We start from the raw sequence: 16,395 nt of genomic DNA, 5'->3' as shown, positions 1-16,395 counted from the left end.
AAACGTGGTTGAGTGTGGGCTGCTTATTGAACCGTGGGTTAGCATATTGTCTGAACCCAGGGCATTTTCCTGGGTTCAGACGATATGATAACTCGTTTAGTGTGACCAGGGGATTGTGCTCCAATGGTCAGATCTGTCTGCTTCCAATTCCAATGGCACCCATAATGCAATTTGAGGCAAACATCTTGTCTTCCCTCATGGTGCCTCAACTGATACAGAAGTATGACATAAGCCAAGAGGTAGTCAAGGCTAGAACATGGCCCAAAGTTCAGAGGTGAGTGATGTTTCCATAGCTTGGGTTATCTGATCTATGGTTTGATATGTGGCTGGTTAGACTGCTGTGAGAAGTTGTTAGTAGCACATGATCAACAAGAATATTAGCTATTAGTTTTAGTGAAGTGTTTTTTTTTTGTTTTTTTTCACAGCAGTCTCTTACGGGGAACCTCCATTATCTTCTGTCACATTGTCTTTAGTTGTCTCTCGTACACTTTTCTTTTGGTAATCTTTTCCCTTTAAAATCTTCAAAAGCCCTCGGGGCCAGGAGTCAGTCCTATCTTCACCCTGCGACATAGACCTTTGGAGTATGCATGCAATTATCACATTGAAGAATGAAATGCAAAACGTTTGAAAGGACTTTTGCCTAGTGCATTTAACACGCAGTAGTTAAAAAAAAAGTCCTCACATTCCTCAGAGCCATAAGTCCTCAGGAATACACATCAAGACAGCTCCGCACATAACACTGAAAGCCCAACTGCAGTGGGTAGACTGGTTTTTCCTGCCACAAAATCTGTGAAGGGTGGACATGATACATCCCCAGACATTTGTACATGGGTTTTTGTGTTTGACATTCATACCTTATGTGTTTGCTGTGGGTAACCCTTGTATAACAACAGTATATATAGCCAGAATTGGGTTTGCTAAGTGAAGTATAAATGTAGTGCAACTAAAAATGCAATGTGTGAAAGCAACACATGCAGATTTGGAAGATATACAGAGATACTTGTGAAAAATGCATGTGGCTCGCTCCTGAGTGTGCTCTTGGTAGCAACTGGGATTTGTCACTGTGTAATGTGTAAAACAGTTCTAAGTGGCAAAGGAAAGTGACCCTGGTTTAAAAAGTATTCTTGTAGTTGTACTGCATTCCTTAAAAAACAATTTGCAGCACAATCCTCAACTTGTATAATCAGAAGTAAGTACCACTGAATTCAATGAGACTTACTCCCAAGGAAATGTTCATAGGACTGAGTTCAGTAGGACTTACTTGCAAGTAAGTGTACATAGGATTGCAGCTTAGACTGTTATCCAGTGAAAGATAAGCACTTTTTAATTGCTGTTCACTCCTCATTGAAGTGCAGCTGAAATCCCAGTCATGCTGAACTTCACCTGGGATATGGTCTAAATTATTTTCAAGAAATGCAGTTAAAAAGGAAATGATAATTTTAAAGCCAGAGTTACAGAAAGGGCCAATGGCTACTAAATACACAGATCCTACAGACACTATGCTGTTCATGTAGTTGGTTAAATTGGCATCAACGTGAATATCTATGAGGGAAGAATACATAATGTATGGATAATCTTAATTAGAGACTCAGATCTGTAGCTGCTTTTGTGCCACACAAACATCTGTCCATGCTGTGCTAATGAGCTGAAAGCCAACCTGAGATTCTGACTTCTTGATTTCTGCTTTCAATAAAAGAGAAGCTGTAAAATATAACACCTGAATGCAGCCCCAAAGTGCAAACAGATGTAAAGCAGCTGAAAACAGTAAGACTGTCTTCCTCAACCTTGTGCCTTCCAGATGTGTTTGGATTACAATTCCCATCCTCTCTAGCCAGCATAGCCATTGGCTGCAATAAGAATTTATTTAAACAAAAAATGCAACCAAAGAAATGAATTCTATGATCAAATCAAGCACATGTACAACTATTATTGTCACAGCCTTTTAAAATTCACCCCCCCCGCTCAATTAACAGCTACCTTAACTTCCCCCCACCCCACCACCAAGTTCACTCAAGATGGGTAGAATTCTGAAGTTGCTTTTGTTATGTTATTGGCTTTTCATACTTACCTTGTTGGAATATCGTCATCATCCTCAACTCCATCATAAATGTCATCAGCTGGAGGAGGAGGTGGGAATCCTACTTTAAATTGGGAGAAAAAAGGGAGAAAACCAGGGCTTAGCTTCTATAAAATAAATTATTCCTGTAGCCAGAAATTTGCAGTGAGGGAGCAAGGAATGAGCCGGTTCACAAGATACACCATGCTGGGCTCACTGGGGGTTGGTTAACCCATGATGATCCACAGCACTTGCCAGGTATGTGCAGCTGCCATTATTATCATTATAATAATTATTACTATCATTTATTACATTTATATACCGCCCCATAGCCAAAGCTCTCTGGGCGGTTTATGGATATGCAATGCCCAGTGGGGTTGGGTTGTGTCATTCGAACCTGGCTACCCAAGGATATTCAAGGGTTAAACAACCCCCACATAACCCTACTACAAACCAAGGGTTATGGAAGGGTTGTTTAAACCCCAAATAACTGAGGGTGGTTTGGTTTGGACAACACTCCACAAACCCATTTGGGGTTGCATATTCGTAATGGCAGGTGCACACACCCAGCATGGGTTAAACAACCCACAGTGAACTTTCTGCATTGTATGAACCATGTCAGAAACTGCAGAACAGCCAACATATAAATACAGGTAAGCTATCTATTTTTAAAGATTAGAATTATTATATACCACCTTTCAAGATGAAATTCTGTATTGAGGTTTTAATTTTATGCTGTACCTTGAGGTTTTAATTTTTGTGAACCACCCAGAGAGCTTCAGCTATGGAGCGGTATAGAAATGTAATAAAAAATCAATCAATCAATAAAACTTACCAAGATGCCTTACAAGTAAAACAACAATACATGAATAAAAACCAGTATAAAACAATATTAAAAATTTCAACTCATAAGGATCTGTCTCAAAAGGCAATTGATAAGAACATAAAAAGAGCCATGCTGGATCAGACCAAGGGTTCATCTAGCCCAGCACTCTGTTTACACAGTGGCCAACCAGCTGCCTGTGGCACCTTCCCTCCCATGTTCCCCATCAACCGTTGTATACAGGCTTACTGCCTCTGATACTGGAGGTAGCACGTAACCTTCAGGAATAGTAGCCATTGATAGCCTTCTCCTCCAGGCATTTGTCCAATCAGATGGTAGAAAGCCCTGTGGGGAAAGGCAAGGCAAGGCAAGGCCAGTCCAGTCAGAGCAGAGGCCTGAGGTGATTGTCACCTGCCTGCCTAACTCTCTTTTCTGGGGACCTTCCCATAAGGCAGATGGTAATAATGTCCCTGGGGTGGGGAGAGGACAGTTCAACTAGAGCAGGGGCCTGAGGTGAGGCATCCATGCTCAAGAGGGAGCCATAAGCATGCTCTGGAGAACCCCAAGGCAGTGTAGGCTGCTGGCTCCAGTTTCAGTGAGGCTGTGAACCCATTCTGGGTTTCAGTCAGAACTGCCAGAATTCTAAAGGAGCTATCCAAGGTACTGAACTAGGATTCAGAGCCTTGGAGAGCTCCTTTAGCATTCTGGTTAGTTCTGACTGAAACGGAGAACGGATTCACAGCCCAGTTTGCAGAAGTTATTTAAAGTTGTTGTTGTTGTTGTTATCTATTACATTTATATACCGCCCCATAGCTGAAGCTCTCTGGGCAGTTTACAAAGATTAAAAATATTGAACATTTAAAAACCAATTTTCAAAATTTAAAACCATAAAAACAGACTACATATAGTGTATTCCTATACAGGTCTACTCAAAAGAGAGTCCCTACGTAAGGTAGCCATGTGTCCTACTTTACAGAAGACAGTCCTCTATTTGAAAGGCTGTCTGGTCCAAATTAGGTTTAAAGATGATGATGATTATGATGATAATAATAATAATAATAATAATAATAATGACAGCTGAGCAGCTGCCTTGAAGGTACCCAACAGCAATGAACAGCTGGGCAGATTGAACACACACACAGGTAGATTGGACACAGTCTTCCCCACTGTATTGTATTTCTATTTAAATTATAGCAAGTATTGTAGGTATATGCACAAAAAATAGCATATGCAAATATTATACAAACCTGTGCCCTTTTTCTGGGGTGCATGTGATGTATTTCTTCTCTTTTTTGGACACACATAAATGGTCACCCTCATGGGGCTTACTCCCAGTTAAGTGGATATAGGTTTGCAACCTAAATTGCAATCCTTAAGGAGCAATTAGGTATTAGAGAAGGAAAAGCCTACACACTTTACCTTATATCTCCAGAAATAAGGGCGCAATCCTATGCATGTTTAGACAGAAAAAGGTCCTACAACTCCCAATATGCCCCAGCCAGCATGCTGGGAGTTGAAGGACTTTTTTTTTTGTCTAAACATGCATAGAATTGTGCCCTAAAATGCACCTCAAGGCTATAACTCCAAAGTAGGTATAAGTGGGCATGAATATACAGGTGAAATATGAGTCATGCTATGTAAAAATGCTAAACACATTCAGGAAGAGAGCCTGCAATATCCCCCAGACGGCCAGGCCTCCAAAGGCCCCTGTATCTACAGCCCTGTATATGACCTTAGAACTTGACTAGAAATGCCACTCCAACCTAATACAATTGTTTATTGCTAATACTTATATCCCACTTTTCCACCATGTGTGCAAACAAAGTGACTTAGAACATTGAACTAGAAAGAAAAGAAAAGCTATAATCACATAGCATCAATAAGAACAGAATTTAAACACCGTGAATAACAAGCCATTCGGAAAAGCCATCCCAGGAAGGAAACAAAAAGGCAGGTTTTTATAGCTTTTCTGGAATGAAAGCTAAGAGGAACAATTCCTGAGGGGAGTTGTTCGACAACCTCAGGCCCATGGCTGCAAAGTCGGTATAAGTGGGCATGAATATACAGGTGAAGTATATTAGTCATGCTATGTGAAAATGGAGGGGGAAACAAAAAGAACAGCAAAAGTTTGGGGGAAAACCTGATCAAATGATAACATAACTCTCCTGTTCAGTTGTTATCACCAGATCTGAGGTATTTTTTTTTAAGGAGACAGTTAAAGCCTGTAACTTCAGCTTTACAACCTGGCTGGGTCTTTCCTTTTATTTCCCTTTGAAGAATAAAGCTATTCATGTCTACACCTTGAACAGGGCAAGATTTTTTGGATCAGCATGGTGCTGAAGGGGGAAGAGAGTCTGAGGTATGTTAAAGATAAAATCCACTTTGGTTGTAAGGCAACTCTGTTTTATTGAGCGTAATACAGCTGTATGGAGAAAGTCCTACAGACAAAGAACTTCTCAACTGGAAGTGTGAAAAGCGGGTATATTTATACATAGTGGCATCTTAACCAATTAGCAGTTAGCAAAGTTCTAAAGCAAAACCAAGACAGATCAAAGAAAACTTTTCATTACACTTTATCAACAGATGGCCCATAACTCTTCTGGCAATGTCAGATTGACCTGGATGGTCAGTCCTCCTTATCAAGCTAGCTTATTTGTCTTCTACTATGTCAAGAGGTCTTGACAGTTAGAAATTCCAATTAAGCATTTCCTTCCTGTTATAGCAGTTCTAGCAATACAGCACATTCAGGCACGTACATCATTCCAATCCCATCATGCATTTCACTTGGAAGAACCAAACTACATACAGAGCAGGTATATCAATAATTGTGGCCTTGTTTTCTCAGGTAAATGTAACTTCAACTTCCTCATCTTGAAAGTGGCATTTATTTGGTGTTAAAAAGGCAGTTTTAGAAATGGATACTGAAGGAAGTATTAGGAAGGTCTGAGGCAACCTTTCCCAAGCTGGTGATCTCCAGATGTGTAAGACCACCCAACTCCCAGCATGGTTGGCTGGGGGATGCTGGGAGTTGTAGTCCAACACATCTGGAGAGCACCAGCTTAGGGAAGGCTGGTCTGGGGATTTATTTTGTAATGTAGATAGCTGGCTTGCTAATTGCTGATTTTCATTGTGACCTTGGGTCATAACTGCATCTTGAGTTCCATTTCTCGGTCATGCTAGATTGTGCTGGTATCTTGGGAACTGGCTGCCAGACAGACAAATCAATCGATTTCGTTTCTCACATCAAAACATGGCAATAAAAGTAGAACTTACCTCCTGTGGCACTTTGACCTCCACTTTGAGCATAAAAACAAAAATGGGAAAAAATGGTTGAAGGCGAAGAAACACATCCTTGAAAACACACAAAAAGTTGCAATCCTAAACACATTTGCTAGGGAGTAAGTGTCACTGCACACAGTTGGGCTTACTTCTGAGTTAACACACATAGGATTGCACATGACTTTTCTGTACTCATAGCCAGGTTCATAATTATCATGTCCTTCTGTATGAACCTTTCAATACGTTTGGGGAGGCCTTGTCCCAGGTGACTTCTTTCTGAGAGGTAAGATTTAAAGGCGCCTGGGAGGTGGCTTTCTTGGTGGTGGCACCTCTACTGTTGAATACCTTCCCTAAGGAAGTGCATCAGGCCTTTTCATTGCTGAGCCCCAGATGCACTATTAAATGTCTTTAAAATTGTTCTTGCAATTCAGCTGGAGCTTTTGTGGGTAGTACTATTGTTCTACCTCTCTCTTTCTCTCTCTCTCTCTCTCTTGACAGATGGCCTCTGTTTTTGTTTAGATTTGTTCATCTTTCTTCATACTTATTTTTAATTTTCTTACATCTTAATGTTATAGTATATTTGCTATGAATGTCCTTGGATAGAAAGGCGATAAATGAAAGTCAGTGTGGTGTGGTGGAGAGATCATTGAAGATAGACCAGCGACCCCCAAGTCCAAATCACAACACTGGGTCACTGGGTGCCTTTGGTCAGTCTCTCTTTCTGTTTCACCCTAACCTACCTCACAGTGTTACTGTAGGGATAAAAGGCCGGAGAATAATACCCAGCACCCAGAGATTTTTGGAGGAGGTGGAGTACTAATTTAATAAAGAAGCTGGACAGCACTACAAGTCACACTAGTGTCAGCAACTGTAGCATGACCACACAGCATCCATTCATCTAGGTTCATAATTCTCTGACATACCTGCTCATGCTGTCCTGGTCTCCAACATCGTCATACACTTCTTGGTCACTGTCTGGCTGCTTCAGCGGAACGCTGATGAAGGGCCGTGGCTTTCTTCTTAAGGAATCGTAGTCAATTTCCACCATGGTCGTTTTAATGTAGCCATCTAAAAAGCAAAAACCCACAGAACACTTGGTGACCACAATGTAGTTGATTAATTTTAGAACTTCACAGTGAGTCAGGATAAGATCTGCATTAAACAAACAAATACACCAGAGAACCCAAAAGCAGAAAGTAAGTTAAGAACATAAGAAGGGCCATGATGGATCAGACTGAGGGTCAATCTAGTCCAGCACTCTCTTCACACAGTGGTCGACCAGCTGTCAACCAGGGACCCACAAGCAGGACATGGTGCATCAGCACCCTCCCACCCATGTACCCTAGCAACTGGGGCACACAGGCTTACTGCCTTGAATACTGCAGATAGCTGCATCACGATGTAGAAATAGTTTTGCATGTTAAAATTTTTTAGACTATGTTTTATTATAATCATAGAAAAGTAGAGTTGGAATGGGCCTATAAGGCCATCGAGTCCAACCCCCTGCTTAATGCAGGAGTCCACCTTAAAGCATCCCTGACAGATGGTTGTCCAGCTGCCACTTGAATGCCTCCAGTGTGGGAAAGCTCACAACCTCCCCAGGTAACTGGTTCCATTGTCATACTGCTCTAACAGTCAGGAAGTTTTTCCTGATGTCCAGCTGGAATCTGGCTTCCTTTAACTTGAGCCCGTTATTCCGTGTCCTGCACTCTGGGATGATCGAGAAGAGGTCCTGGCCCTCCTCTGTGTGACAACCTTTCAAGTAATGTTATGTAATGGTTTATAATGTTGTAATTTGTATTTATTTATTTTGTGAATTGTAGTGCTTTGCCCAGAGAGCTATTATTATTATCATCATAAATAATAATAATAATAATAATAATAATAATAATAATAATAATAATAGTCGTCTCATAGTGTCCTGCAGGCAATTCCTAATGGCAAGTCCAAAACCAAAACTCTATTTATAAGGAAAGTGAATTTCTGCTAATTCAATACAAGCAGAATAAATTATGTAAATAGGAAAAGTGATTGCCCTGGTTTTGCAGACGATTCATTCTCACGAAAGTGGTACATGTGTCTGGGCTGTACCACAGATTGTAGGTGGGGCTCATGTGATCAAATGCTCTTCCATACAAAAAACAGAAATAAGAAAACCCTGAATATAAAAAGGCAGCCTGTCAGGGAGGCTAGAACCCTACTTGCAGACATCCTAGCTTTAAAAAAAATGCGAAGTTTTTTAAAAAAATATTATAGGGAATTATTGAGTCATGTGAGTGCTCACGTGCAGCCTAAAGCAAGGCTGCCTAAAAACAAATTTACAACTTCAGTGAGGGCTAAAATACCCATTATGCAGGAGATCTAGCTTTTTGTGTGTACTTTAATGCAGTTGCCAGCCCCCTGCACTCCCAAAGGCCTTTTCACGTGTTCAGAAGTGAATACCTGAAGAGAGATTTAGATCGGAAACGATGCAGGGTAAATGGTTAAACCCTGCTTCCTCAGAGCCACTATTGCTAGAAAACACAGAGCCCTTCCGTGTCTGCAGGAAAACAAAAACACAAACCTTGGGGATTCCTCAAGTTTTCTGAGCGTGCTTCCAGACAGCACTCAGAAGGCACTGTGCAGTGAATCCGCCTTGTCTTTCCAGAGCGTATTTTAAGGAAAACCCGGGGGGGGGGGGGTTTGCAAATGGAAGATAATGACATCTGGATCTCAGGTAAGTTCTCATGATTGAGGCAGTTTGATTGCCCAATAAAGGCCTCATCTTGGCCCTGCCTTCACGGCACTACGTTGCTGCTGAACCCCGCAGTTTCGCTGCAATGGGTTGGCAGTGGGTAATTCTGATGGCAGGAGGCAGCATGGGCTTTCTGGTGGCCATTCAGCTCACTGGGCCTGCCCCCTTGCTCTCTGTCCAGCTTCTGGCAACCAATCTGGGGGTCACCATTTGCCCCTGAACATCAGAGTGAGGTCACACGACGGAAGGGCCATGGTGACCTCGCTTTGAAGAAAAAAGTCAGGGTCAGTCCTTGACTTTTTTTTAAAGCGCAGCTTCATGTAAAAGCCCCACGGTGCTGCGAGTCGGCGGCTGCATTGTATAACCAACACAGCCACACTGCACAGCCACTATGGGGTTTAGAAGATGTACTGCATAGAAAGTCCCAAGGAAGCAGTTTCGCTCGCTGGGAATTACCTGAAGGGAGACCAAGCTGGGCCTTCTCTCATCCCAGCTAAGGATGTTGTTATCTAGGTGACTCTGTGTGAAGGCAGCATCTTTAGGGTGCTGACATGGGAGCCATGGACTTTGGCTCTGTGTTGGATTGTTTAAGCTGTGCTTCCACCTACGCTCAACTTGTCTGTTTACCAATATTTACAACACCAAATATTGCAAAATGCCAACAAGCCTGCCGTGACCTCCACCCAAAGGAACTAAACCTGGTTAAGCACTGCACCCCTGGAATGCCTTACTGTACGCAGAAGGGGAGTGTGCAGATTTTAATGAATAAACTAGGGATGTGCTCTGCTTCTCCTCGAACCGGAGAAGCAGGAGCGGAGCGGGGGCTTCGCCTACCCTAAAGGCGGAGAGGATTGGGGGGCCGGCGGAGCGTTGCGGAGCGGATCGAGGTGAAGGCGGATCCTTCGCCTCGATCCGGAGGTCCACAAGAAAGGTAAGTGGGGTTTACCGGGCCCTGCCGCTGTCGGCAGGGCCTGGTAAACCCCCCCTCCTCTCCCTTACCTGCGTCCGTCCGTGGTCCCTCGGCTTCTTCAATTGAGCCCGTGGCTCAACCAGGAAGTCTAGGCCGCACGGCCCAGACTTCCTGGTTGAGCCACGGGCTCAATTGAAGAAGCCGAGGGACCGCAGATGGACGCAGGTAAGGCCCCCCTCCCCCTTGGTCTCTGCAGGTAAGGGAGAGGACAGAGGGGGGCCTTACCTGGCCCCACTCCCCTCCACTGCGGAGCTCCAATTTGGAGCCGGAGCTCCTTGGTGAAGAGGAGCGGACTATGGGCGGAGCGGCGCGGAGCGGGCCGATCCGAAATTTTCGGATCGGCCCGCGGGGCATAGCGGGGGGTCCGTGCACACCCCTAGAATAAACAAATAAATATTCATGAGCCTACAACGCTTTCCTAGGGACATTTCAGATTATCCAGAGTGAGTGAGCGAGCGATTGAGTGAATTCAGCTTTTGTGTTCAGAAGGAATTAATTAAACATATTAGCATAAATTCACTTAATTTCTGTACTTTAGACCTACAGGAGCCTCTGGTCCTTCCCAGCCATTTCCCCTCCGGATTGTCTGTGATGCGGATTATTTCAACTGGATCCCCTTGTTTGATTGTCAGATCACTCTTCCCTCCTTTGAAGTCTTGGCGAGCTCGTGCCTGGTGAATGACTTCAATGGGACCCACTAGCTACACAAAAGGAGCATAAAATAGGGGTGTAAACAAGCATTAGGCATGTGGTTAGGTTTAATACTTCAGTAGAGGGAGAGATTCAGGCAAACCACCATGAAAAGATTGGACTGATTCAGATGTAATGCTAAACCATAGTTTGTTTTGAGAATGAGCCTAGCCCCCCCCTTCCCCCTGGGCTCCTGCATCCCCTGCAGCGCCTCTAGTCTGGCCATAAGGAGTTTAGAAGCTTTCTGTCCTGTCTTGATTAATCAGAGCTTGCTGTAACATATCTGGACACACTGCCGTTAATCTTAACTATGGTTAATAGAAAGCTGGGCCAGCGTCAAGGGTAGGTATGGTCGGGCACTTGCCAAATGCCCAGGGCCCACTGACAAGAGCCCCTTGGTGTTGCTCCTTCTCTTCATCATTGCAACCTGCTTGTTCACCTGCAATCAACCAGCAAGTGGCGGCAATGATGAGGAAAAGGATGAGGAGCGAGAATACCCAAAGACAATGCTGGTGGAAAGTAGCCAAGGGCCCTCAAAAGCCCGGAGCTGGCACTGGTAGAAGGAACCTAGCTTCAAAACATAGTTTATAGAGCTGGCTTGTTTTCGCTAACTACAGTTTCTCCCCCAGGCTGATTCATAACTGCAGCCAGCATAAGTGCAAGCTGTGTGCCTTCACATGCAACAACTTCAGCCTGAGTTCTACTGAAACGAACCTGTATGTCGGTACTGGAAGTTCCAAATATCGTCATCATCCCATTTTAAGTCTCCTGGCAGATATGCTCAGCTCCCAATTCAAGGTGCTGGTTTTAACCTATAAAGCCTTACGCAGCTTTGGACCACAATACCTGATGGAACGCCTCTCCCGACATGAACCTACCCGTGCACTGAGCTCAACATCTAAGGTCCTCCTCCAAGTGCCTACTACGAGGGAAGCTCGGAGGGTGGCAACAAGGGAGAGGGCCTTTTCAGTGGTGGCCCCCAATTGTGGAATGATCTCACCGATGAGGCTCGCCTGGCACCAACATTGTTATCTTTTCGGTGCCAGGTCAAGACCTTTCTCTTCTCCCAGGTATTTAACAGCATTTAACAATATATGTTAAGTTTGTTTGTTTTTTAATGGACCCCAGAACTGTTGTTGTTTAAAATGGATACTGTTTTATACTGTTGTTTTTATATATTTTTTGATGGTTTTAAATTTTGTATACTTTTTTTTTTTAATGTCCACTGTTTTTAACTTTTGTAAACTGCCTAGAGAGCTTCGGCTATGGGGCGGTATATAAATTTAATAAATAATAAATAAATAAAATTTATTCAGACGGTGAAAACTAACTATTTGATTATGCAGGCTGCAATCCTGTACACACTTTCCTGAGAATGCGTCCCACTGGATTCCATGGGATTTACTTCCCAGTAGCCATGCACAGGATGGTACCGTAAGTTTTGCAGAGATTAAAAATGCCTAATTTATTTATTATTTATTAAAAGATTTATATCCCGCCCTACATCACAAGGATGTCAGGGCGGCGTACAGATAAAACTATACATATAAAATAGAACAATAAATATACAGTTCTAAAACAAATTAAACCATTAATATGTTAAAACCAGTATGAAGTTTTAAAACAGTAAAATCCAATTAAAACAAGACAGTGTGCAGAATGGTGGATTTAGCCATCAAAGGCTTTGTTAAAAAGCCATGCCTTAACCGGGTGCTGAAATGAAACCAGTGCTGGTGCCAGTCAGGCCTCCAGGGGGAGGGCATTCCACAGCCAGGGTGCCACAACACAGAAAGCTCTCTCCCATGTTCCACCGTGGCATATATCATGTATTCTTCTTCAAGTTATTATTTGCAGAACCTGCAACAAGAAGGCCCTTACTTTGAACTTCTTCCTGATGTCCTGCTCTTTTTTCTCTTTTTCCTTTTGTTCTTTCTTCTCTTGATCAGACCTTTTCTTTTCCTCCTTCTTTTTCCTTTCATCGTCTCGAGGTGTAGGTCTGCATAATAATAATAATGATAATAATAACAACAACAGGTCCTTCTTCAGTCTGTGATAGTGTGTGTATGTATGTATTTATGTGGTGGATATGACATATTTTTCAGGGGTGAGAGTTACAATTTTCAGGACATGTACACTTATTTATTTATTTATTACATTTTTATACTGCCCAATAGCTGAAGCTCTCTGGGGGGTTCACAAAAATTAAAACCATGAAGAGCATAGTAAAACAACCAACAATCTAAAAACACAAATACAAAATACAATATAAAAAGCACAACCAGGGTAAAACCACACAGCAGAAATTGATAGAGGTTAAAATACGGAATTAAATCAGCAAAGTTTAAATTTAAGTTAAATTAGGTGTTAAAATACTGAGAAAATAAAAATGTCTTCAGCTGGCGACAGAAGGAGTACAGTGTAGGCGCCAGATGGACCTCTCTGGGGAGCTCGTTTTACAGCCGGGGTGCCACAGCGGAGAAAGCCCTCCTTCTAGTAGCCACCTGCCTCACTTCCTTTGGCAGAGGCTCACAGAGAAGGGCCTCTGTAGATGATCTTAAGGTCTGGGCAGGTACATATGGGAGGAGGCGTTCCTTCAAATAACCTGGCCCCAAACTGTTTAGGGCTTTAAATGTCAATACCAGCACTTTGAATCGGGCCCGGACCTGGACTGGCAGCCAATGAAGTTGTAAAAGGACTGGCGTGATGTGGTCTTGCTGGCCAATCCCTGTTAGTAAACACGCTGCCCTATTTTGTACCAGCTGAAGCTTCCAGACCTTTTTCAAAGGCAGCCCCACGTATAACGCATTGCAGTAATCCGAACGAGAGGTTAACAGAGCATGGATAACTGTAGCTAGGCTACTTACAATTCCCTGACGTTTTTCCTTTGGAGCTTCAGGAGGAAGCCCCAGGATGCCTGTGCGGTGGCTTCTGCATCGTATAATCAACGCTGCGCTGCTGCGCACCCACCCCGGGGCTTTCGTCGCGTACAGACAGCCCCTTAGTCTCCCTCTAGTTTTAGTTGTGGGATTTTGATAAACAGGGACCCGCTCTATCTGTAGAGCTGCATATTTCATACCTCATGTCATTTATGTCTTCATACATCTCCCCTTCGCTGTTTTGACTCTATATCAAAAGGTGGAAAAATAGATATTTCAGTCTTCACTGATACAAAATATACTTGAATTAGGAAGAAGAAGAAAATCCAGTTCAGGTGTGTCAAATTAAAAAAAAAAACATTAAATGTTAAAAGACTTAGCAGGTAAAGTTCAATGAGTAATATAGGGGTTATTTGATCATTTCAGAGACAATGATGTTCAAATGAGCTCTTACTTAGTACTTGATTATTATTTTCATATACTCAAATATGTCAAATATCGCCCAGGAAAAAATAAATGCCTATATGTTGTGAGATGGGTTCTGCTGGGGCGTACCCACCCCTCACACCCCTTTGTTCTGCCCTCTTTCATTCATTCAATCGTTTATTCATTCACTGCCTCTTCCCACCCCACTCCCTGCTTTCATACTCCATTCTCCTCAGTCCTATTGGGGATTGTAAATACAAAGTGTGGGGGGGTTGCCAAGCCCCTTGCAGACCTGGGGTTGGTAATATTTGTATGTCCAGGGTCCAATTTCCCCTCCGGACGCCACAGGTGCCACACCACTGCCCCTGCCCTTTTTTGCTGTTGTGTTTCTCAAAATAAGGAAAATCAGATCTTTTTTGCTGCCACACCACCGAATTTTGGCAGCAAATCTGTGTGTGTGTGTGTGTGTGTGTGTGTGTGTGTGTGTGTGTGTGTAAAAAGGCCAAGGGTGCCACAAGTTGCCCCATTCTATCATAGATCATAAAGCATGGTCTGTGGGCTTTATGGGACACAAGTTGTGCAGGCCCGGACTAAGACAAATTAGGATGCATTCATCCTATTACAAATCTATGTCTTTACCATTCATTATTTATTTAAAACATTTGTACCTTCACTACTAGTCCTGATGGCTATGTGCTACCTCCAGTATCAGAGGCAGTAAGTCTATATACACTAATTGCTGGGGAACATGGGTGTGAGGGTGCTTTTGCACCCTGTCCTGCTGGTGAATCCCAGGTTGACAGCTGGTTGGCCACTGTATGAACAGAGTGCTGGACTAGATGGACCCTTGGTCTGATCCAGCATGGCTCTTCTTATGTTCTTATGATTCATTGCAAGTTCTTCAAGACTTCTTACAATACAAAATATACCATAAGATTAGATACAAACTTAGTCATGTTTACAATAGACCCACTGAAATAAATTGGACAAGTTAGTCATGACTAACAGAAATCCCATCGATTTCATTGAGCCTGCTTTAATTGCATGACTAAACCTGGATCTAACCTCATGCCATTTGAAAACCATTTAAACTGAAACAATCTTTCTTTCAATATCTTTCTTAAATATTTTAACTTAAAACTGACTACATCCATAGTGGATCTACAGCCTTCATGTTGCTTTGCTGTTGTGCAATTTTGCATCTCTCTCTCTCTCTCTCAGCCATATATGCGAGGCATTTACTGTGCACTCCTGATTCCTCACTCATGGTAGTTTGAGGGTGCTTTACATGATGTTGTCATTTTCCAGGGCTTCTCCCATTCTTTGCAACCAGTATAGCAGGTTTTCTTCTAATGAGGAAAGGCTGGTATTTCGGTGAATGGTAGCATGAAATCTTGGTGTATTTGCACAATTTTGCTATATCATAGTGCCAGCTAGTGGTTGCGTAATGGAACATATAGAAGGGCAGAGGAAGAAAACCCCAGGAAAAAAGGTGTGTAAAGGATCCAATCTTAATCCAAGAAAGAATCCAGAAACAAAAGCCTCAGTAAAGTGGCAGATTAAAACTTACATGTATGAAAGCCCCCCCCCCTCTCACACACACCAGTAACAGAAGCTCCAGTTACAAAATAAGTTAATGGCACTATTACTCAACAAAAAATATCAAGATTTGTTTAAAAATCATGATATTACTCACCAAAAGCTCAAAAGAATATACTGGTTTTAACTTGGAGGATAGTCACCAAGTGAATATCTCTAGAGAGGATATTTTATAATGAGAGTGTTAACCACAGAGAAGGCCCCAAATGTTGCAGTACATTTACATGTTATGAAAGGTAATACCTACCTCATCTAGATTTCCAGTTCCTGAGGAATCAAAAAGGCAAAAAGTGTTGGTTAACTTTCTTTTGCAGGGAAGTTTTGCTACATAATTTACCGTATTTCTTTGATTGTAAGACGCCATCGATTGTAAGACGCACACTAATTTCAGTACCACCAACAGAATAAAAACCCCTAAGAGACACCCGCGATTCTAAGACGCACCCCATTTTTAGAGATGTTTATATGGGGAAAAAAGTGCGTCTTAGAATCGAAGAAAAAGGGTAATAATGTCCGGCTATAATTACAGCATAGCAACTCCCAGCATAATGTGCCTTTGCCCTCTCTAGATTTGAACAAAGATGAGTATTTCTATATGCATGAATTTTGATCTAATTGAAAATACTGGGCTCTATAGAATATGAAACTGCAGCAGATGAATATGAACTGTGACAGCTGCTTATCTTATATAGTATACATTTCAAATCCCAAAATCTTGACTTTAATGCTTGTACCTTACTGAGCATACAAGAACCACCTCTTAATAGATATAGTGTAAATCACATCTGGGCAATCCATGGCTCAAGGAGACTTGAGTGCCCCTCCCACTATTCCCCACAGCCCAGCTGAACAACTGTGGGGAACAGTGATCTGGCCTGGGATCACTGGGGTGTTAACCACCCTGAACGACCCAACAGGAAACCTGGGTTCGCTAGGTAGCTT

The 16,395-nt window shown here is 42.6% G+C and overlaps 1 protein-coding gene across 1 annotated transcript in view; it reads right to left on the bottom strand.

Moving 5' to 3' along the window:
* Positions 1 to 16,395, bottom strand: part of FYB1 (FYN binding protein 1) — a 60,773-nt gene that overhangs the window by 17,753 nt on the left and 26,625 nt on the right. Inside the window, exons 5-12 of the mRNA XM_063128131.1 lie at positions 15,701 to 15,720; positions 13,629 to 13,675; positions 12,431 to 12,548; positions 10,407 to 10,563; positions 7,082 to 7,226; positions 6,153 to 6,175; positions 2,069 to 2,141; positions 437 to 574 (exon numbers count right to left, since the gene is read on the bottom strand). Coding sequence (XP_062984201.1) covers positions 437 to 574; positions 2,069 to 2,141; positions 6,153 to 6,175; positions 7,082 to 7,226; positions 10,407 to 10,563; positions 12,431 to 12,548; positions 13,629 to 13,675; positions 15,701 to 15,720 — 721 coding nt within the window. The remainder of the gene's footprint in view (positions 1 to 436; positions 575 to 2,068; positions 2,142 to 6,152; positions 6,176 to 7,081; positions 7,227 to 10,406; positions 10,564 to 12,430; positions 12,549 to 13,628; positions 13,676 to 15,700; positions 15,721 to 16,395) is intronic.

The sequence above is a fragment of the Elgaria multicarinata genome, chromosome 6 (assembly GCF_023053635.1).
Source record: "Elgaria multicarinata webbii isolate HBS135686 ecotype San Diego chromosome 6, rElgMul1.1.pri, whole genome shotgun sequence".
In the NCBI taxonomy this organism is placed as follows: domain Eukaryota; kingdom Metazoa; phylum Chordata; class Lepidosauria; order Squamata; family Anguidae; genus Elgaria; species Elgaria multicarinata.
This window is presented reverse-complemented; position numbering and strand designations above follow the sequence as displayed.